Source organism: Poecilia mexicana, unplaced genomic scaffold, assembly GCF_051168715.1.
Source record: "Poecilia mexicana isolate PSO_F unplaced genomic scaffold, ASM5116871v1 scaffold_6, whole genome shotgun sequence".
Taxonomy (NCBI): domain Eukaryota; kingdom Metazoa; phylum Chordata; class Actinopteri; order Cyprinodontiformes; family Poeciliidae; genus Poecilia; species Poecilia mexicana.
Window position 1 is genome coordinate 23,569,017 of NW_028263375.1, and position 23,669 is coordinate 23,592,685.

Genomic DNA, 23,669 nt, shown 5'->3' on the forward strand with positions numbered 1-23,669 from the left:
AGAAAAGACACTTGTCAAAGTGAAACAAAAACGATCCGGATAATTTATATTTGAATAGATATTCTTATACTTGCAAAAGTAATATACCCCCTTAAACTTGTATGTTGCCATGGGCAACCATCTAATTCAAAGTATTTTGTTGTGATTATATGTCATTTGCCAATTAAAGTACCACATAATTGTAAAGAAAAGGAAAAATTATGCGTGATTGCATTTTTTATATCTAAAATGTGAAAAGTCAATGCTGAAGTCTATTGTCTTTTCTAACTTTGCATATTATGACTAAAAATGTTTGCTCTTTCATATTCTTAAAACTGTTCAGTTCAATTAGATGGCAATAATCTGTAAACACAAATGACCAAGTCTTGACAGAGATTTTTAATTGGACCTACGTCTGGACTTTGACTGGGCCACAGCTCTGCCTGAATGTTTAATTAAGCGTGTTGTTCTGGTGGAATGGCACATTTGCCCCAATTTCAAGTATTTTGCACTATAGCATGTTTTCCTCCGGTATTATTCTGCATTTGGCCACATCTGCCTTCCCATGTACTCTGACCAGCTTCCCTGTCCCTACTGAAGAAAAGAACTTTACGACATAAAATGTATGAATGTTCAAGGAAAACTATGAAAACTAACAGCTGATGCAAAACAACTGCTTTGCCATTTGTTTTCTGTGGAGCATACATGACGAATACAAATTTGAACAACTGGGAGCTTTTATTGGGATGGCTCATTAATTTACATTTTTTCTTAAAAAAAAAAAGAAGAAAGAGAGAACACAGTAACTAATATCACACCTTTATTATATAGCCACATATTGTGCAGGAAAAAAAACACTGAATGAACTAAAAAAAAAATAACACTATAAGTATACTGAACTATTTTTGAAGCTTTAAATCTGTTAAATAGATCAGTAGTGAGGAAGAAGCTAGTTACATTTGCTTGAGTAACTTTAAGGAACAAACATACTTTTGGGTTTAGTTTAACTACAACACCAACACTAAACCAAAGTTTTTACCTTTATTGGAATAATACCAGTATTTAGTATCGCTGCTATTTCTTGACTCAAGCCGTCAAAACCTAGCAGAACTAATATAATCATATTTTACTCTGAAGTACAGAAATATCTCGGAAGCACTTTTAAATCAGTATTTGCAAAGGCCAAAATAGAGTGTTTTAGAGGGCATAGATATTTGCATAGCATGTCCAATTAGTGACATTCATTAGCAGAAATGAGCGATAGATGAAATCATGTATGTTGCGAAGTTCCTTCTTCCTTCTTCCTCAGAAACAGCCGTCTTGGAGTCACATCCTTCTGCTTCTGACGCAATCTATGCTTCTGTGGCTGCAGGAGTTTTTACCACATCACTGTGATATCAACAAAAAAAAAATATTACATTGGTCAAAATGTCATGTGCTTTAAGCCCGTCTTTTATTTATAGCTTAAACTGACACGAGGCCACATTTTCTCAACAGTTCTCTGGTACTGGTGACGAATTGGAGTGACTTCTCCTTCCTTACTGCCAGTCAGGGTGAACGCGGTTGGCACTAAGCGATACCTGAACTTGTGGTCCGCAGGGAGACTCAGACCCAGCCTGGAGTCTCTCCTGGTCCTGCAGATTTGCCTTTGAAGATCCACGGCAGAGCAGCTGTCACCTTCTCGTATGTAGCCCAGAAACAGCAGCTTCCCCTGGAGGTACATCTATGGCGCACACACACACACACACACACACAAATAAAGATTTTATATTTTAATATAAATTTTAATACAAATTTTCCAGACAAGCAACCAACAGACCGACAGAAATTTGACCTTGAACGTGGCGCTAATTACTATGGAATGGTTCAGAAAGATGTTGGAAAAGTCCAGTTCAACTTCAGGCCTGATGAACAAAACTTTGAGACTCAAAATACATTTCCACACCACACTTTTCAGATTTTCATTTGTACCAAAATGGTACAAATGTTGGTACAAACTCTGTGTTTTTTTTTTCCACTTCTCAATCTAAATATAATAAATGTAATGGCACAAGAATAAAAAAAAAAAAAAAGAAAAACTGTGGATGTAAAGATTTTTGAAAGCCACTGTGTGTTTTTAATGGGTTGAAATATATGAAACCATTAGAACTGGTCAATATAAAAAGTTTTTATTTTCATCTTCATTTAAGAGCCATTAAGCAGATTTGAGTTTTTTTCACAGTGTAAACGTGTGTGTGTGTGTGTGTGTGTGTGTGTGTGTGTGTGCGTGTGTGTGTGTGTGTGTGTGTTGGTATATGTGGTTTAGCAGGACATTTCGTCAGAATACACGCAACACTAGCAGGACATTTTGAATTAACGGGACAGGGGCGGTGTCCTGCTAATTTTGACAAAAATCTAAAAGCGTAGAAAGGTTTCTATTGGTCCAATAACCCCAAAAATGCAAAAAAAACGAGATGTCCGTTTAATACACATAAACCAGATTTTGTGTATAATTTGTGTATCGCCACAGTGCCCCCGGTGGCAACTCTGTGTAATAGCAGGACCTTATGAATATTCACACAAGCTCTTGTTCTGATTGGTTGTCTGCCGGAAGGTCCCGCTAATTACTACAGTGTCTTTCTAATTCACGTCGCTGTTTACACACATGAATTGTGTGTAAATTGCCAACTCTTACACTGGGGATGAGTTGGAAATATGATTACTCTGTGCTATAAGACTGAATATTTTATAAAGGTTAGTTGGATGCCTAAACCCAACCTTTTGTCCAACCTTACATTGGACAAAAGGTGTATGTGGCACCTAAAAATATACAGAAATTAATATATATTTTTGATCAAATATTTTTTATTTAAAATATTATGAATAATACGTGTGTGGAATAAGTGTGTGGATTAAAATAAATATAAACCATAAGAGAGCCATTTTTTTCACCAAACTACTGCTAACAGTTTGTTGATTCTGGTCTGCTCTGCATCCTCAGAACCAGAACCAAGCATTTTGAAGCAGAACTTAGCTTCAGTGCACCATAAATCTTGAATAAACTTACAGAAAACTGCAACACAGCTGAATTCCTTTAAATCAAGGCAACAGCCCCCCACCCCCACCCCCAAAAAACAACAATTTACAGTTGTTTCTAAATCTTAATCATTGGTACATGTATCAATATAATTAATGTATATGATTTTAATTTTGATTTTACTTTGAATTTAATTTCTATGTTTTTCTTTTTTTACGGTAAATGTATGTTAATTTTATCACTTTTTAGTCCTTTGATGTAAAGCACTTTGAACTGCCTTGCAGCTGAAATGTGCTATACAAATAAAATTGACTTGACAGCAGTTTTCAGATCTTGCCAAAGATTCTCCACTGAGTTTATGTCTAGACTTTGACTTTGCCATTCTAACACAGAAATATGTTTTTATTTATACCATTCCATTGTAGATCTGGCTTTATGTTTAGGGTAATTGTCCTGCTGGAAGGTGAACCTCTGCCCCAGCCTCAAGTCTTTTGCAGACTCCAGGTTCAGGAGTGTTCAGGTTTTCTTCCAAGATTTCCCTGTATTTGGCTCAATCCATCTTACAATCAACTCTAACAATCTTCCCTGTCCCTGAAGAAAAGAAGCACCCTCAGAGCATGATGCTGCCACCACCATTTTTGTCAGTGGGGAAGGTGTGTTCAGAGTTATGTGCAGTGTTTGTTCTCCACTACAAATAGTGCTCTGCATTTTTCCCAGAAAGTTAAATTTTGGTCTTGTCTTATCGTTTTTGCTGTATCCCAATATGGCTTCTGGCAAACTGCAAATGGGACTTCTTATAGTTTTCTTTATACAATGGCTTTTCTATTGCCACTCTTCCATAAAACCACATTTTTGCAGTGCATGACTAATAGTTATACTATACTGCATTTCAGAAATATCTCTGCATTTCATCCAGAGCCACCATGAACCTCTTGGCTGTATCTCTGATCAGTGCTCTTCTTGTTCAGCCTGTAAGTTTAGGTGGATGGCCTTTTCTTGGTAGGTTCACAGTTGTGTGATTTGCTCTTTCCATTTCCAGATGATTCGTGGAACAGTACTCTGTGAGATGGCCTAAGCCTGCTTTAAGCTTCTCCACAACTTTATCCCTGACCTGTCTGGTGTGTTCCGTGGACTTCATGATGCTGTTTGTTCCCCAATATTCTCTTAGCCAACTTTTGAGGCAGTCATAGAGGAGTTGAATTTTTTTACCATTTGCAGTCATCAGGCAACTTCTGAAGGCAATTGGCTGCATTCAGGGAAAGGGGGCTGAACACTTTTGCACACCGCACTTTTTAGCTTTTATTTGTAAAAACTGTTATGAATCATGTTTAGTTTTGTTTCTACTTCACAAGTATATACCACTTTGTGTTTGTCTTTCCCATAAAATTCTGTGAAAATATATTTCCAGTTGTGACAAAACTGGAAATTCAAGTTCAAGGGCTATGGATACTTTAGAAAGCCACTGTACAAATAGTAAGGCAAGTCCAATGACAGAACCACAACCGCCACAACCAAGTACCCAGTATAGTGTGAAGAAACATCTGAAGGGAATATAACCTTGAACACACCTCGTTAAAATGGGAAATGCCACACAAAGTGGTAGAAAACGAACAAGCTAAGATCCTGTGGGCCTTCCATATACAGGAAGACAAAATGGGAAAAGCAAACCAACTGAACATGGTGATCATTGAGCAGCAGAGCAAAGCAGTTGTTATGATGTAGCTATCCTGAATGAACAGAAGGTACAGAAAAAAACTAGAGAAATACCAAAGGCTAAAAAACCCCATCATCCTCCTAGAACTTGAGTGGTTGACTTATTTTGGGCTGTCTAGTCCACAATACTAAATTTTGCTCTAGATGGGGTCTGGTGTCCACATGTTAGGCCATTATTTTATGACTTGGTGGTGGTGGAAGATTATAACACATTACAGGTTAGACTCAAGATGTTCAGTGTTTCTTTTGTTGTGTAAGTTTACAAAAGTTAGCAACTGCATATATTTACCATGGTGCTAAACATGGTGATTTAAAATGAATAAGTATTTTTCTGAGAAAAATGTTGTCCACATATCATGTAAAACAATAATTCTTTGTTTTTGGAATCATTAGGTCCCAATCAGCCCATAGATGAATTAATAATGCACTCCATGTGAGAGTTTGGGTCTTAGGAGATTACAAAAAATGTGGAAGGTGAAAGCAACAGTAGTGCTTGTGGTCACTGAAACCCTTGGGGTAATGACCCCTAAACTGGAAGACTGGCTCAAACAAATACCTGGAGATAGATCAGACCTCTTGATACAGAGAAGCACACCTTTGGGAACTGCTAATATACTGTGAAGACCAAGGATCAATGAAGTATTTTTGAATTTGAAAGAAGGGATAACCAGTCATGGAGTAATACAGAATTAGAAATATAAAAATAAAAATCGTTTATTTAAAAAATATTTAAAGTGCCAAAAATATCATGATTATTTATGTTACTGTTAAGACAAAAATTTAAAGATTGATATTTTGTCGTTATCTCAATGTCTCTACTCTGCATACATGCAGATTGTCTAGGTAGTCTAAATTGTCTATTGGCAGGTACATCAGCCAATCTTTTTCTGCAGGTGTTGTGTCTGCCATTAGACAACAGTTTTTGTTTTTATGATATAAAGTGTTTTGAACTGCCCTGCTGCTGAAATGTGCTATACAAATAAACATGATTAATTGATTGAACAGAAATGATTAAAGGAAGTGACAACATTGCTGGTGGGAGATACCATCTAACTGTTGCCTCTTAATTAAAGAAAAATGTATGATAAACTATTTAACTTTGAAATATTGAATGAAAGTTACAAAATATTACTCAAAATTTTCTTGTTCCTGAAAAAAATCAGACCTTGTGTGCTTCAGAAACAAAATGGAATAATCCTTTTGTTGTACCCCTCCTCCTCTGTCAACGTGGTACAATCCGTCAAGTCCAGGTGCAAGCCATTAGTATTAATTGAACTTGTTTCATTTGTTTTGCGTGGAGAAAGAGGTAAGACTCATACAGAATCTCTTAAGACATTTAAGTACATATAGTTTTGTAATTTTGCTGAATGTTGTAGGTTACTTGATGCTTGGATACACCAAAGCATTTGATTTGCAGCATTTTAGCTAGTAATTACCAACCATGTTAGTCAGTGTACCAGAGTTTAAAGGGAAGGTGGCTCACTCCAGAATTAGATAAAACTGTATTTGGTCATTTTCTGTATATCAGTGAGTGATATTATTTCACAGGCACAAATGATCCTAGGTAATAATCATTAGTATTAAGATAATGTTTTAATATTTGAAGATTTTGAGAATCTGTCAATAGAAAGTCAATTATGTAGTACTGTGTACTTCAGTACATTTTCACATACAATAACATCAAATCATATTGTGTACAGCAGGGGTGTCAAACTCAAGGTCTTAAGGGCTGGTGTCCAGCAACTTTTAGATGTGTTTCTGATGCCACATGGCTGGATAAAATGGGGTGGTCATCAACTTGATTGCACTGAGAAGCTAATTCAGTCATATACTTAAGGTGTTTTAGACCAGACAAACATCTAAAAGTTGCAGTACCCTGGCCCTCGAGGCCTGGAGTTTGACACCCCTGGTGTACAGTATCATGTTGTATTCTCTGATCTTTGCAGGAGATGTCAACAACAAGGTCTCAGAGAGCAAACATGATTCCAGTTATTGCTCCTTAGGTGAAGATGAAGGATTTGATGTAAAATACCTCAATTCATTTAAAGGTGAGTTGTGACTATATTATGCACAGGATTCCAGAGTTTATTAAATGATCTTTTTTTTTCTTTTGTTTTACTTTTTCACTTTTAAACTATTTTTATACTGCACATTATTAGCATAGATCATGATCGATGATCATTATAATCAGAACATCTTTCTTATTCCGAAGGAGACAAGCAACTGCTCAAAATACAATAGAAGCGTATGTATATAAAATTAAAAAAAAAAATTCCCTTCTCACCCTCTCTTTCATCCTCTGAGCTTGGGTCCTCTACCAGAGGCCTGGGAGCTTGAGGGTTCTGCGCAGTATCTTGGCTGTGCCTAGAACTGCACATTTCTGGACTGAGATGTCTGATGTTGTTCCTGGGATCTGTTTTAGCCACTGCTCCAGTTTGGGGGTGACTGCCCCGAGGGCCCCGATGACCACTGGCACCACTGTGGTCTTCACCTTCCAGGTCTTTTCCAGTTCCTCTCTGAGGCCCTGGTATTTCTCCAGTTTCTCATGCTCCTTTTTCCTGATGTTGTAGTCACTTGGTATTGCTACATCCACCACAACGGCTTTCCTCTGTTCTTTATCCACCGCTACAATGTCCGGTTGGTTCGCCATTACCATCTTGTCTGTCTGGATCTGGAAGTCCCACAGGATCTTAGCTCGGTCATTCTCCACCACCTTTGGGGGTGTTCCACACTTCGATCTCGGGGCTTCCAGTCTGAACAGATGTTTCTGTACACTATGCCCGCCACTTGGTTATGTCGTTCCATGTATGCTTTCCCTGCCAGCATCTTGCACCCTGCTGTTATGTGCTGGACTGTCTCAGAGGCCTCCTTGCACAACCTACACCTTGGGTCTTGTCTGGTGTGGTAGATCTGAGCCTCTATTGCCCTGGTGTTTAGGGCCTGTTCCTGGGCAGCCAGGATGAGGGCCTCTGTGCTGTCCTTGAGTCCAGCTTTTTCCAGCCATTGGTAGGATTTCCTGATATCAGCCACTTCAGTTATTTGTCGGTGGTACATCCCATGTAGGGGCCTGTCCTCCCATGATGGTTCCTCCAGCACCTCGTCCTCTGTTCCCCATTGCCTGAGACATTCGCTGAGCACATCGTCCGTTGAGGCTTTTTCCCTGATGTATTTATGGATCTTGGATGTTTCATCCTGGACAGTGGTTCTCACACTCACTAGTCCTCTGCCTCCTTCCTTACGGCTTGTGTACAGTCTCAGGGTGCTGGATTTGGGGTGGAACCCTCCATGCATGGTTAGTAGCTTCCAAGTCTTAACATCTGTGGCCTTCATCTCTTCCATTGGCCAGCTAATTATTCCGGCAGGGTATCTGATTACTGGTAAGGCACATATATCCATATATATATCCATATATCCATGAAAACATGGATATATATATATATATATATATATATATATATATATATATATATATCCTTCTCATCGTCCGTGGGTGGTCTCTTTCATCCTCTGAGCTTGGGTCCTCTACCAGAGACCTGGGAGCTTGAGGGTTCTGCGCAGTATCTTGGCTGTGCCTAGAACTGGACATTTCTGGACTGAGCTGTCTGATGTTGTTCCTGGGATCTGTTTTAGCCACTGCTCCAGTTTGGGGGTGACTGCCCCGAGGGCCCCGATGACCACAGGCACCACTGTGGTCTTCACCTTCCAGGTCTTTTCCAGTTCCTCTCTGAGGCCCTGGTATTTCTCCAGTTTCTCATGCTCCTTTTTCTTGATGTTGTAGTCACTTGGTATTGCTACATCCACCACAACAACTTTCCTCTGTTCTTTATCCACCACCACAATGTCCGGTTGGTTCTCCATTACCATCTTGTCTATCTGGTTCTGGAAGTCCCGCAAGATCTTAGCTCGGTCATTCTCCACCACCTTTGGGGGTGTTCCCCACTTCGATCTTGGGGCTTCCAGTCCATATTCTGCACAGATGTTTCTGTACACTATGCTCGCCACTTGGTTATGTCGTTACATGTATGCTTTCCCTGCCAGCATCTTGCACCCTGCTGTTATGTCCTGGACTGTCTCAGAGGCCTCCTTGCACAACCTACACCTTGGGTCTTGTCTGGTGTGGTAGATCTGAGCCTCTATTGCTCTGGTGTTTAGGGCCTGTTCCTGGGCAGCCAGGATGAGGGCCTCTGTGCTGTCCTTGAGTCCAGCTTTTTCCAGCCATTGGTAGGATTTCCTGATATCAGCCACTTCAGTTATTTGTCGGTGGTACATCCCATGTAGGGGCTTGTCCTCCCATGATGGTACCTCTAGCACCTCGTCCTCTGTTCCCCATTGCCTGAGACATTCGCTGAGCACATCGTCTGTTGAGGCTTTGTCCTTGATGTATTTATGGATCTTGGATGTTTCATCCTGGACAGTGGCTCTCACACTTGCTAGTCCTCTGCCTCCTTCCTTACGGCTTGTGTACAGTCTCAGGGTGCTTGATTTGGGGTGGAACCCTCCATGCATGGTTAGTAGCTTCCAAGTCTTAATATCCGTGGCCTTTATCTCTTCCATTGGCCAGCTAATTATTCCAGCAGGGTATCTGATTACTGGTAAGGCATAGGTGTTTATTGCATGGATCTTGTTCTTGCCATTGAGCTGGCTTCTCAGGACTTGCCTTATTCATTGGAGGTATTTGACTGTGGCTCCTTTCCTTGTGACCTCATTGAGGTTGCCATTTGCTTGTGGTATTCCCAGGTACTTGTAACTGTCCTCAACAAATATATGGAGGACTGAGTTTTGAAATTACAAGTACAAAATAATGAGTTGCATTCAGTTGACAAAAAATGTTTAAGTAACCACAGAAAGACATCCAATTAGATCAATTAACTGATTTTGAAAAATGTTAATTTCAATTGCTACTATTTGATATATCTGCATTGTTTAAAGTTTATCCTACTTATTATGTGTACCTACAGGTTGGGGTGTGTTCAAAAAGCAGATTTCCTTATTGAGTACAGAGAAGTCATAAGTAGAAAGGAACAAGAAAACCGACTGAAAGTTTACCATGATACACTCGAGGTTCTTATGTTTGATTTCAACTTCAATGGACAAAAGCTTTGGTATGCGACTGTTTCAAGGTTGTTGTGTTTTTATTTTACATCTAAATACAGTGATGTAAACATTTTCAGCTTCATCAGTAAAAGTAGTTTTAGTTGGTAGAGGAATATCCTTCTGACATGCAAACACCAAATATGCAAAATCCTTTCCCTTGCATGGTATAATTATTCTTATTTTCATACTTAATATTTTAGTGTTGATGTTGCCAGAGAGGATGGATGATTGGGGAGGCTGGTAAATGATCAGATGAACCCAAACAGCAAAATGAAAGTTAAAAGAGTGGATGGAAGACCTCATCTGTTTATTTGCACTCAAATATATTGGTCCAGGGGAAGAAATCACTTATAATTATGGTGATTTTGACTGGCCATGGAGAAGAAAGGTGCTTATAAGTGTGAAAATACTATCAAAAATCATTCAAGTAGCACTGAAGACATATTTGAAGGATATGTCAAGTTGTAGTACAGGGTTTCATTATAGTTGAAAACAAGAAGTGGACAAGCACATACAGTAGGTGGACTTCATTTTTCTATTGAGAAGTATGGACTCATTCAGTGTACATCCCTTCATTTCAGATTTCCAAAGATGAACTGTCAGGTTGGTGATGTGGACGCATGCGGATCCTGTTCAACCAACCCTCCAGAGGTAATTTTGGTCTCCAATGACCAACTTACTCTCTAAAATAAAGTAATTGAAATGATATTAAGTATTGTTCAAACACACATGTGTTGTGTAATATTAGATATGTTAGCTGCATAAAAAGGGAGGACTGCGTTTTGAAATTACAAGTATAGAAGAATGAAAATTACATTTAGAAGCGCACATACACACAGGTCCTGTGTAATACTCAAAATGTAAGGTGCAGGAATAAGGAGGACTGAGTTTTGAAATTACAAGTACAGAAGAATGAAAGTTACATTGAGAAGCACGCATACACACAGGTTCTGTGTAATACTCAAAATGTAAGGTGCAGGAATAGGGAGGACTGTTTTCTATATTGGGAACAAACATTTAGTGAGTGTTCTTTACATTTCAGATTTCCAAAGATGAACTGTGTCAGGCTGGTGACATGGATGCATGTGGATTCTGTTCAACCAACCCTCCTGAGGTAATTTTGGTCTCCAATGACCAACTTATTCTCTAAATTAAAGTAATTGAAATGACATTACGTAGAGTACAAACACATAGGTGTTGTGTAGTACTAGATTTGTTGGTTGCATAAAAAGGGAGGACTGAGTTTTCAAATTACAAGTATAGAAGAATGAAAATTACATTTAGAAGTGCACATTTTGGTCTCCAACGACCAACTTTTTCTCTAAAATAAAGGAATTGAAATGATATGAAGTACTGTTCAAACACACATGTGTTGTATAATCCTACATATGTTGGCTGCATAAAAGTGGAGGACTGGCTTTTGAAATTACAAGTATAGAAGACTGAAAGTTACATTGAGAAGCGCACATACACACAGGTCCTGTGTAATACTCAAAATGTAAGGTGCAGGAATAAGGAGGACTGAGTTTTGAAATTACAAGTACAGAAGAATGAAAGTTACATTGAGAAGCACGCATACACACAGGTTCTGTGTAATACTCAAAATGTAAGGTGCAGGAATAAGGAGGACTGAGTTTTGAAATTACAAGTACAGAAGAATGAAAGTTACATTGAGAAGCACGCATACACACAGGTCCTGTGTAATACTCAAAATGTAAGGTGCAGGAATAGGGAGGACTGAGTTTTGAAATTACAAGTACAGCAGAATGAAAGTTACATTGAAAAGCATGCATACACACAGGTCCTGTGTAATACTCAAAATGTAAGGTGCAGGAATAGGGAGGACTGAGTTTTGAAATTACAAGTACAGCAGAATGAAAGTTACATTGAAAAGCATGCATACACACAGGTCCTGTGTAATACTCAAAATGTAATGTGCAGGAATAGGGAGGACTGAGTTTTGAAATTACAAGTACAGAAGAATGAAAGTTACATTGAGAAGCATGCATACACACAGGTCCTGTGTAATACTCAATATGTAAGCTGCAGGAATAGGGAGGACTGCTTTCTACATTGGGAACAAACTCACATTTAGTGAGTGTTCTTTACATTTCAGATTTCAACCAACCCTCCAGAGGTAATTTTGGTCTCCAACGACCAACTTATTTTCTAAGATAAAGTCTTTGAAATTATATTGAGTACCAGTGGTCCCCAACCTTTTTATCACCGCGGACCGGTCAAGACTTGGCAATTTTTCTGAGGCTCGGGTTCTTTTTTTACCCTTAATTTCCCCTTACAGCAATCTTAGAACGTTGCTCACGATAATTGTAACTGTTCATCCTGCCATCTGTGGCATGATCGCATCCAGTCGTTGGAACATTGGGACTGCTCTGATCTAAAATCAGGCATATTCTAGCAACTTGTAGGGTTTTTACTTGATTGGGAGCTAGAACTCAACCTGTTGAACTTGACAGGTAGCCAATCAGAAAGCGCGGTGACGTAGCTCATGGAGGGGAATCCCAAAGAGCTGAGCAGACATGCACAAATGAGTCCGGTGGACATCGAAGATATGTGGAAATGGCATGAATGTTTATTCAGCATTTCGTACAAAGAATATCCATAGAAATGATGAGGAGTGGAGTTGGAGCAAAATTGCTACCACAGTTGATAAACCCGGTAACTTTTCAGCTATCCATTAAATTAACGTGACATTATTTTGTACTAAAGCCTGCTCACATGGCAAGATTTGCTCCTGTTATGTGGCTGGACACACGAACCTGTTGTACTTTTATCAGCTCTGTGGTCACAGAAGTTTGGAAAATCGTCTGAATCCTAAAATCATGCCGTGTGAACCAGACTTAAGACTTACAAGCTCTATGTCTCTCGTCTCGATAACTGCCATAATGCTCTCAGACTCTGGTCGCTCTGGCAACGTTCACACATCCCTTCAAAATAAGATTTGAATATGCCACAAAAACGAACATTTATTTTCATGAAAATTTTAACTCACAACTATAAATTAATGGGAGTCCTGAGCTTGTTTCTCTGCAATGAGATGATCCCACCTGGGAAACGATGACACCCAATGCAGAGGGTGCTTGGTGTGTAATGGCAAAGCAGTTTGAAGCTTCATTGCCTCATTAGTAAGCCAGTGCATATTATGCAGAGTGGGCTTGGAACATGGGAGTCACCTACAGGTTCAGGATAAATCCACTCTCCTGTCTGTGGTCTTTCTCCGCTTTTCCAAAGAAACTTTCCAAAGACATCGCTTTCTTACTCATTGTGGGCTCAATGTTGCCGCACAAGACGTAACCGAGAGAATCCAGTTAAAGGGTTTTCAAAATAATGGATCCTCCAGACTCAGACAATACGTAACATGTAAATATTTTTCTTGTGCGACCCAGTACGAATTGGTCCACAGACTCGTACTACTCCGCGGTCCTGTGGTTGGGAATGACTGTTAAGTACGGTTCAAACACACAGGTCTTGTGTAATACTTGATATGTAAGCCACATAAAAAGGGAGGACTGAGTTTTGAAATTACATGTACAAAAGAATGAAAGTTACATTTAGAAGCGCTCATACACACAGGTCCTGTGTAATACTCAAAATGTAAGGGGAAGGAATAAGGAGGACTACGTTTTGAAATTACAAGTACAGAAGAATGAAAGTTGCATAAAGAAGCGCTCATACACACAGGTCCTGTGTAATACTCAAAATGTAATGGGCAGGAATAGGGAGGACTGTTTTCTAAATTGGGAACAAACTCATATTCAGTAAGTGTTCTTTACATTTCAGATTTCCAAAGATGAACCGTGTCAGGTTGGTGACGTGAATTCATGCAGATCCTGTTCAACCAACCCTCATGAGGTAATTTTGGTCTCCAACGACCAACTTATTTTCTAAAATAGAGTTTTTGATATGATATTAAGTACTGTTCAAACACACAAGTCTTGTGTAACACTTGATATGTAAGCTGCATAAAAGGGGGGAACTGAGGTTTGAAATTACACATATAAAAGAATGAAAGCTACATTTAGAAGCGCACATACACACAGGTCCTGTGTAATACTCAAAATGTAAGGTGCAGGAATAAGGAGGACTGAGTTTTGAAATTACTAGTACAGAAGAATGAAAGGTACATTGAGAAGCATGCATACAAAAAGGTCTTGTGTAATGCTCATCAGGTATGTTGCAGAAATTTCAAAAACTGAGTTTTGAAATTACAGGTAGAAAAGAATGAAAATTACTTTTAGAAGCGCACATACACACAAGTCCTGTGTAATACTCAAAATGTAAGGTGCAGGAATAAGGAGGACTGAGTTTTGAAATTACTAGTACAGAAGAATGAAAGGTACATTGAGAAGCATGCATACAAAAAGGTCTTGTGTAATGCTCATCAGGTATGTTGCAGAAATTTCAAAAACTGAGTTTTGAAATTACAGGTAGAAAAGAATGAAAATTACTTTTAGAAGCGCACATACACACAAGTCCTGTGTAATACTCAAAATGTAAGGTGCAGGAATAGGGAGGACTGAGTATTGAAATTACAAGTAAAGAAGAATGAAAGTCACATTTAGGAGGGCACATACACACAGGTCTTTTGTAATGCTCATCATGTAAGTTGCAGAAATTTGGAAAACTGAGTTTTGACATTACTAGTAGAAAAGATAGAAAATTACACTTAGAAACGCACATACACACAGGTCCTGTGTAATACTCAAAATGTAAGGTGCAGAAATAGGGAGGACTGTTTTCTACATTTTCAACAAACTCACATTTATTGAGTGTTCTTTACATTTCAAATTTCCAAAGATGAACTGTGTCAGGTTGGTGACATGGATGTATGCGGATCCTGTTCAACCAACCCTCCTGAGGTAATTTTGCTCTCCAACAACCAACTTAGATTCTTATATAAAGTCACTAAAATAATATGAAGTACTCTTCAAACACACAGGTCTTGTATAATACTTATCATGTAAGATGTAGAAATGTGGAAGACTGAGTTTTGAAATTAGAGGTAGAAAAGAATGAAAGTTAAATTTAGATGCACACAGACACATGGATCCTGTGTAATACTCAACTTGACAGGTTCATACATTAGGTAGACATTGTTTATTTTAATTTGTTTTTAGAAACAATCATTCAGTATTCATATACTGATATAAATTTGTTATCAAAGAATTACTGATTACACTTTAAAAATTAGGTATCTTCATGTTATTAAAGGTAAGTTTAAACAGTAATGATTTCTTAGTTAATATCAAGTTGTCATAACAAAGACATTTTGAATAATGTCAACTTTGTATTAAAAGTGTCATAATTTACCGAATGACGCTTTATGACAACAGTCATAAATATTCATGAAGGCTTATTCATGTTCATGACATGTGTTGTCATGTTTATGACAGTGTCATGACAGTCTTATTCACCCCCCTTCAAATAAAGTGTTACCGAAATATTCTTGCTGAAATGCTTTCAATGTATACAAAATATGTTTTTAATCAACAGGTCTGTCCAGAACAAAGTTCAAGTGAGGTGACATCATCAGAAGAGGAGTATGTTCCTGATTCCCTAGATGATTCAGACATCTCATGGGATGACAGATGCACTGCACAGAAATATGGACCAGTTATAGTCCATATTTCCATGTTTGGACTTCTTAATGCACATAAATTGTATGTTTTTTGTATGTGTATGCTGTGGTCCTGATAAATAAAATTGGCCCTGATAATTACTGTTGGTGTCATGGGCGGAGCCAAGCACCTCATTATCTTTTGTCCTTTTAATACAGCATTGCATCAGGTTCTCATATTTTGAGTTCTGATGTGTGTATCTAAATTTTTAAGTGAGATCTATGTTGTGTAGCTCAAACAAGATTTTTGACAACTTACTACGTCTTTCTAGCATAAGTGGAAAGGGGTGTCCGTTTAATGTTGCAAAAAACTGGTTTGAAAAAATTGTCCTGCTAATACATATAAACCCGTATATGTGTGTGTGTGTGTGTGTGTGTGTTAATAGCAGTTCTTTTTGAGGATAAGATCCCTTGGGTTGCAGAATTTAAGTGCTGGTACAATTTCATGCTGCACTGACTTTGGTCACTTTTGTTTGATTTATGGAGAGAAGAGTCATTTTTCACTGCACGGCAAAAATCATTCAAGCAGATATCATGACTTTGGGTCAAAGATTAGCGCTGTCTTTAGTGATTAAGAGGCAGCTCTTCTTAATGCTTGTCAGCTCAAAGTATCTTCAGGATAAATGTGACACCGCTTCATTACTGCTCCCTCACGAGAGCCGCTGCTGCCACCACGTGGCAGCCGTGAGGACTTGCAGCGCTCGAGCACGCCACCGCCTTGCTGCAAAGTCTGCAGTGAGCTTCACCTACCAGGAACATCCCAGGAGCGGCAGCGTGTCGCTGCTGCAGCAGAACCTTCTCCGGCCCACAGCCCGCCATCCCGTCTGACATCTCGTACCTGACCAGGCGAAAAGAGTCCGTCTGGCACTGGGGTTTGGAAACACGAAACAACCTGTTACAGGGCTTTTCTCTAAACTGCTGACTGGTCTGTGCGTCAGTGTCTGTTCATTTGTTTATGCAACACAGCTCCTATCCTTGAAAAAGTGCATCAGCGTCAATAAAAATTCCTGCTGATTGACCTGGATGTTGACAACAGTGATGCCACCTGATGGTGACGCATGCCCTTCTGGATAAATTAGAGACTCAGTTTGGTATTCATGTGTGATCACGCATGCAACGCATTTATCTTCTTTTGACTTAGGGCACTGCAGAGCGTTCTCACACCTGGGTGCATGGCATGGTCCTCTGCTCGTTCCTCCTCCTGTAGAGATCCTCCAAATCATCCCACCTGCCTGCTGTGTGTGCGTTAACCGGCCGCTGAGGTGCGGTGACACACATCACCAGTATCTGTTTGCTGTCGAGAGGTTGGCCCGTAATGAAAGCATCGTACTCCAGGTCGGTGACCACTGGCATCAGTGTTGCACTGCAGCAGCACCTCCTCCTCCGCCGCTCCTCCCCCCGCAGGGCAGCTCTCAGCAGAGCGGGGCACGTTGCGAGAGGGACGCAGGGAGCAGCAGGCCCCCCGTCTGCAGGACCACAGCAAGTTTCAGGCTCCAGGCTGCGAGAGAGAGTCACTGACCTGGGAGACGATCGACGGTCGAAATACGGTTGAAACCAGATGTTTGCACTCGCTTCGTGCAGAAACACACACCAGGTCTTAGCTTTTGACATTAAATCGGACTCAGTGTGTTTCCGGTTTTAGGTCAATTAGGATTATATGTTTGCTGCATTCCTAGAATAATAAAAGAGGGATTGTTTTTTCTTAGAAATGTTTACTCGCTTTCTTCAAATTCTCACTTTTGCTGCATTTCAGTAAACCAGAAACACACCCGTAGACGTGTTTTTTTTTATTTTCAGGTAACGACTCAAATCCAAACCGCACTAAAACACAAAATCTTAAAAAGTATTTTTGGTCTAGTTTCTGGTGCAAAATTAACTTAAAAGTAACTTTTCAGCAAGAGATGTGAGTTTGTTTTGAGACAAATATTCCTTAATATTGATGAAAAAGCCATAGTTATAAGTAAAATAATCTACAAGATTAACAAGACATTTTTATTAGTTAAAATGTCTTGCTCCACTGGCAGATTATTACTTATAGCTAATACTTTTTCATCAGTATTAAAGAACAATTGACCTAAAACAAGCTCAAGTGAAATGTCTTTCTGATTCTTCTAAGATGGAGCATGTGGAGATATTTCCGTTAATCCTACCTGACCTAAAACAGGAAACTTCTGTCTGATTTAATACCAAACATGAAAAATAATTGTCTTTTTTTAACAGTTTATGTAAAGAGGGTCTTACCCTGGTTTGATGTTGCCATGGATTCGAAGGGGTCCAATCTGTGTGACTGGAGTCTCCTTTCTGCTTTCCATAGGTCTCCTGGAAACAAATAGGTTTGAACTGTAAAACGATCGTTTGTTGAGGTTCGCCTGCCTTTTTGCATCAACTTTTGTTGTAGTATTTTTTTTAATTTTTTTGATCCGTTCTCTATTTCTGGAAACCACTTGATTTAATTTAGGGGTATCAAATTAAGGGGGTTAATAGGTTTTTATAATTTTCTATTCACTTCATATGTGTTTGAATATCTAATTAACTCTAAATAAAAACAAAACAAAAAAAAAAAAACTAAGGTTTTTGATAAATTATGAGATGGTTAGTGAGGTTAAAAACAAATAAAACTTTTTAGATATTTATTGGCCGAATCTTACTGAAGGTCACCCCGATGATTTATTAATGAGCTAATAGGACACCAGGAAAACTCTGTACATCAGTCAGCACCTCTGCATCTGGACAAGGCGGTCCTGACGTTCCTCTGCTGATGCCGAGTGGCGTCCTCCGTGACTCTCTCCGAGCTCATCCCTCCTGCCTCTCCCGGCACGCCGCGGCGCAGCCGCTGCGCGTTCAGGTGAGTTCGGGGAGGGTAGAGCAGCCAACTGCGGCGCTCGTCTCAGCCGGGCCCGCGGCGGGGCCCCTGGCAGTCGCTCCGCGTCGGGACACTTGATACCTGAAGGAGAGGGAGAGGTCACTGACAAGCGCAGCCACCGAGTGACACGAGTGACCGTGAACAGGATCCTGATGGAACTATTCAATAATGTTGAGTTTGCAGGATGAGGTGATACTGGAACGTTTTAGCTTCAGCAAACTACTCCTTGGCTGGTGGGCCAATCCGAGCCCACCAGCTCGTATTGGCTCAACGTTCAGTTTCTGCACCAGGGAAATGCTTTGTGAAGTGTATTATAGACACATTATAGACGCAAACAACCGTCAAGTACTGAAAACGATGACTAGAAATAATTAGTCCATCATATTTCTGGCGCCCCGTCTCGTGTGGCACCCGTATGTGTCGCATCGCATTTCATGCTGCCTTGCACCATGAAATGCGTCTGGCGTTCAGCATCCTTGTGCCACGTTGTCATGTAGTGATGATGTGTGGATGAATTCAGTTTGTGGTTACCGACAGCAACGCGATAGTAATCCAGCCAGCCCTCCGCAGCATCCCGTACTCTCTGCTGAAGCCTCTGCAGCTCCCGCACGGCGTTTCTTCGTCGTCTCCACAGAGCAGACGACTTCACCTGCTGCTCCTCCTCTCTGACCACCTGGTGAATGCAGCCGTAGAAACTGAATTCAGGCACTTAAGGGAAATGTTCATGTCAAAGGTATTGATAAAGAAAACTGTGATTTTGATCAGGCAGTCCAGGAAATTACTCAAGTTAGAACAAAAAAGTATTTGATGAAAATGGTACTCAAATACTGAGCAACTGATCAAAACATACATTTTTAATACTTAAAGATGAAAAAACTATATATTGTAAACATTATTACAAAATTTAAAAAAAAATCAGGCAAAATGAACAAATAAATTTCCAAATAAATTTCTTTCGATACAAAACTTGTTAAATTTTGTTAACGACTGCTGCTGTGTGTCTGTGTGTGGTGAATGTTTGGTTAAAACAAGCTTGTTGTTCAGGTCCAGGAATTTAACTCAAGTAAAAGACACTTCATGATGAAAGTTAAAAGTAAAAAGTACAGTGGAGTAAAGCCACTGCTAAAAGAATATTTTTTTCCAAAAGGTGATTGAAGTAACTGAGTAAATGTAACTATAGCTACTACCCCACTCTGGTTCTGCTGCAGTGAATAAAAGATCCTCACAGGTGTTCTCCTCAGGCTCATTTTGTTCTCTGAGACGCCAGCGGGACTTTTTTGCTTCTTTAGCAGACGAAGATCCTGAGCAGCACCTGAGCTGAATCTGTTCTCCGTCTGCAAACAGGGCTGCATGAAAAGCAGATTTTAGAGAGGAGAACCTTTTTATTTTTGTAACTACAGGAGAGTTATGATCTCACCACTTTCTTCATCTGGCTTTCATTAGTGACAAAACGAAGAGGAAGGTGAACGCTCTCCTCTTCGCATCTGAAGCTGAGCAGGCCAGACTTCCCACTGAGCAGCTTCACTGAGATCTCCTCTGAGACCTGCAGGAATCAAAGAAAAGAGCAATAAAATGATATTCAGTAAGCTGGATGAACCGGTTCATAATCTGATGACCAGAATCTCACGGTTTGCGGTTTTCAACGACCACTAAATCTACTTGACGTATCAAGAAATCTCAAGACAAAACGCAAACTTTTCCGTTGCCGCTTCTACAACATGTCTGTGTGAATGCTTCAATAACATCAAGGTTATTACATCACTTATGGTGTTATTTCGTTTTTACATGGAAAAATAAAAAACAACTTTGCTCATCTTTTGTTTATTCAGCTGGTAATTCCCACCTGCATCGTAATATTTCTCCTCAGTGGGCGATATGTCGGCCAGCTCCACTCCTCCGTTGTGTTTCCGTAATTGTCGAACCTGAATCCTCCGTCCTGATCCCAAACGGCCGAGATGGTGGAGCTGCAGGAGCAATCCAACAAAGTGTGCCGTCAGAGCGATAACAGGCTTTAAACTTTATAGTACTACTTCTGTATTGATAAATACAGACAGAACAAATAAAAAATTTTAAATTAAAAAATTAAAAAATTATTTTCTGTTGTCATACAAATATTGCTACCTACCTACATCGTTCTTTGTTACATTATTACACTGAGCTGGGAGAATAATTACTGACCTTTAAACAAAATATGAATATTCAGTGATTAAGTCCAGAAACGTCATCACCAGAAATGTTTATGAGACTTGAACAAAGAAACGCAGCCATAAAAAAGTTTGAAAAGTAAAGAGAAAAAAAAAGCCTAACAAGAACAGAAAGCAAAAAGTAAATAAACTGCAGGTCTGAAGTGACCTGACAGTGTCTGTGACTGCACCGCGTCCAAACGCCGTGATGGTCAGAAGAACGGCAGGACGCTGGCCGTCGCTGAACACGTTGGTGTAGAAACCTCCGTGAGGAAGACCGGAGCAACTCTGGCACACCGCCATGCAGCCGGACGGGTAGCTGAGGCAGCAAGGTCAAGGGTCAAGAGGTCAACTCCTCTGACACAATTTTACGCCGTGTTTACTTGGACCGCCACCTGACATAAGACAATTAGTAAAGGATACTAAATAAAAGAGGAGCCGTCGTTTATCCGGTAGTGCAGCTTCCTCTGGACCGGACTCTGCAGCTTCACTTCTGGTGTCTGGGGCAAAACGTCAACCAGAGGGGCAACCGCCGTCCTTCTACTTCTTCTGTCATTAGTGAGCTCACCTCCTCCATCACCATAATGACGGAGAATAGGAGCTGTACTCGGATCTTGCTCAGGTGGAGGCAGATTTCTACACATTAGGGCCGTAATCATGTTTTAGCTACAGTGCCTTGGTAAAAATATTCATACCCAAGTGCTGCAGAATTTTAAAATTCTGCAGCACTTTACGTTGGTCTTTCACATAAAACCCTAAATGTAAAGTGACAAAGTACAGCTATTCCCTTTAGCTTCAATTTGTAAGACCTGCATAAAGTACAGTAGCCCCTCACTGGCCACACAGTTATTGAAGCTGCAGAAGAAGAGAGTAAAAACCCACTCCGGGTTCTGGGCTGCCCTCAGTCTCTCCACCACCCACCGGCTCACTCTCGCACTCTCAGGCTCGTCACAGCGGTGCTGCTCTGGCTGAGCGACCCCACCTGGACACACACCACATCCCGCTGAGTGCAGCAGAGACGCAGTCAATAACACCAACGCTGCAGCGCCGCGTCGTACCTGCGTCCTCACAGCTCCAGACCGAGACGGAGATCCTGATGGCTGTGGAGTTCGGAGAGGGAATGAGTAGCTTTGTCATCCTAGCGGCCCGGTGTCATTTATTCACATATGTTAGATTTGTATGAGCACGTAAGTCAATGAGCCAGGAGCAACTCGATAGCCTCGCCATCGTCCATTAACAGAGAGGAGGGCCTCTGTGCTACACTCACACATCTGATCTGGTAAACCGACACCTTCACTTCCACAAGGCTGCAACTAAAGCGGCCCTACAGGAGCGTTTACAGCCACAAGCTCTTACTGAAAAGTTTGTAAATTGGCTGTGGAGTAAATACTCAGATTTTAGTGATGCTATTTATTTCAGCATGGCTTTCTCTTTTAAACACAATCTAAGATGTGGGTTCGAAAGATACTTGATGCTTGTCTGGTTTCGTCTTGTTAAGAGGGAAATGCTTCCACCCCACTGTCGCCACATGCTTGCTCAGCAGAAGGGATTGTTGTAAAGTCAGTGTCTTGATAACAGAAAACTGTTTACCAATTAATCAACTGAATCTGGTGTCAGTGTGTTCCAACAATGACTTACATTTGACTGTGTCTAATTAGATCTGAATATGACAATATGAATATAATTAATCTGGTTTGACTTGAACTGGATTGTGACCAAACATGATCCCGTAGCATTAGGTAGGTATGAACTAAATCTGTTTATCTGGTAAAATGCATTTATGTCTTATTGTGATTGAAAATATGTAATTTATTTCAATCAAATGAAGGGCTACTTATCCATTTGATACTGGAAGAACACTTCGCTATTAATCACATAAAAAAAGTAACATGTTCAGGAATGTGTCATTGAGGACAAAACTTACAAAAGGTGCATTTTTGCAACTAATTTGAATAATTAAAGGAAAATGTTATTTTAATCATTTTGCATCTATTTTCATGTGTCCATCTGTACTTATTGGATTTATTTTTCTCATTCTGTTTTGTCTCAGTTTGAACATTCTGTGATAAAATGGGTGTTTTGGGGACTTATTGTGGTCACCGTCAGTGTTTCTTTCACTGTTTTGCTTCTCATTCTTGATCTTTCTGTTCTTTCTTGGACCATTCTTTGGGTCGCCTCTAAAGACATTTTTTTGTCTTGTTTATTATATATTCTCACTACTCTGTCATCAAACGTCACACTTTATCTGCCTCAAGACAACTGAATTATTATTTATTATGTTTTATACATAATTCTTTAAGGCGTAGATTCACCTCATGCTAAATTTACCTCCTTTTGAGCTTCGTTTTTCCTTTCTTTCACTCTGATTTGCTGTATCTTTTGTGAGAAATGAACCAGCATTTCTCGCCGCGCCAGAGTTCCTCTCTCCTGTTTCCTCTCCGGCGCCGTTAGACACCCCCCGGGGTGTTTTCTGCGCCTTCGGGGATTCTTTGGCCCTCCTCCGGTTCTCTGTCATCGTCGCTGGCCTCCTCAAGCGGAACGCCGCCCCTGCAGTCAGATCGTGCCAGGAGTAATTCAGGATATTGACAACGCCGCGGGGGATGCGGCCTTCCTCCGACCACTTATGCTGTGAAAGGAGACGAGCCAAGTCGTTTAATAAATGAGGGGCTGCTCGCCTGTAGGCGTCCATCGGATCCCTTGGCGCGGCGCTGACAGATGATGATGAAGGATCCTGTTCTTCATCCTCACAGGCTTTACCTGAGGGGTTCTGGCTGCTTAAATTGTTACTTTCACCTTTTGGGTCCCCCTCTTGCTGACTGTGAGGAAATGGGTTGTTGTGTTAGATGCACAGCTCAGCAGTAAAACTTAACGGGAAGGATCTTACCACCTTAGCGGTGCGTCTTCCGGCTGTGGTCCCGCACTTCTTATCATGAAATTTAAAATGTTGCCTTCAATCCGATTTCGCCTTGTTGGCTGTAGGGAGGTAAACAGTGGATGTGGGTTGATTTCGTTTAAAAACACAGTCTGCAGAGTGAATGTACGGAAGCCCACCTGGTCAAAGAAAAACACGGGACCAGGTCTGATCGCCCGCGCGCCAGCAGAACCCAACATCTGGAGGAAACAACCCGAACTTAAGCAATAAAATTGGTGCAACTATTTGAACACTTTTTATTCAGATTAATCGAT

At 40.3% G+C, this 23,669-nt stretch overlaps 1 protein-coding gene and 1 long non-coding RNA gene across 3 annotated transcripts; one reads left to right on the forward strand and one right to left on the reverse strand.

Annotated features, from left to right (window-relative positions):
* Positions 1-412: 412 nt before the first annotated feature.
* Positions 413-23,271, reverse strand: LOC106903304 (uncharacterized protein C3orf20). Its single transcript, XM_088006450.1, has 14 exons — positions 22,812-23,271; positions 21,366-21,522; positions 20,907-21,119; positions 20,653-20,802; positions 20,144-20,264; positions 19,718-19,843; positions 19,527-19,646; positions 18,832-18,973; positions 18,156-18,381; positions 17,679-17,753; positions 16,602-16,956; positions 16,188-16,304; positions 1,560-1,702; positions 413-1,368 (listed from the first exon to the last, which is right to left on the reverse strand). The coding sequence occupies exons 1-14, from the start codon at positions 23,170-23,172 to the stop codon at positions 1,332-1,334; spliced, it is 2,343 nt and encodes a 780-aa protein (XP_087862576.1). The 5' UTR covers positions 23,173-23,271; the 3' UTR covers positions 413-1,331.
* LOC148158708 (uncharacterized) lies at positions 3,097-15,567 on the forward strand. Of its 2 annotated transcripts, XR_015763075.1 has the most exons (5): positions 3,097-6,756; positions 10,384-10,453; positions 10,845-10,916; positions 13,601-14,679; positions 15,314-15,567. It is a non-coding gene; the product is annotated as an uncharacterized LOC148158708 (long non-coding RNA). The 2 variants fall into 2 exon arrangements; XR_015763074.1 differs by lacking the exon at positions 3,097-6,756 and having other exon boundaries at positions 9,177-10,453.
* Positions 23,272-23,669: the final 398 nt, after the last annotated feature.

Excerpts from the sequence above, each read along its gene's own strand:
- LOC106903304 (XM_088006450.1), bottom strand. The coding sequence starts at position 23,172 with ATGGACGCCTACAGGCGAGCAGCCCCTCATTTATTAAACGACTTGGCT. Across the intron at positions 16,957-17,678 it reads CATGGCAACATCAAACCAGG|GTCAGTGACTCTCTCTCGCA; the intron begins GTAAGACCCTCT and ends ATCGTCTCCCAG. Across the intron at positions 1,369-1,559 it reads CCTGCGGACCACAAGTTCAG|TGATGTGGTAAAAACTCCTG; the intron begins GTATCGCTTAGT and ends TTGATATCACAG.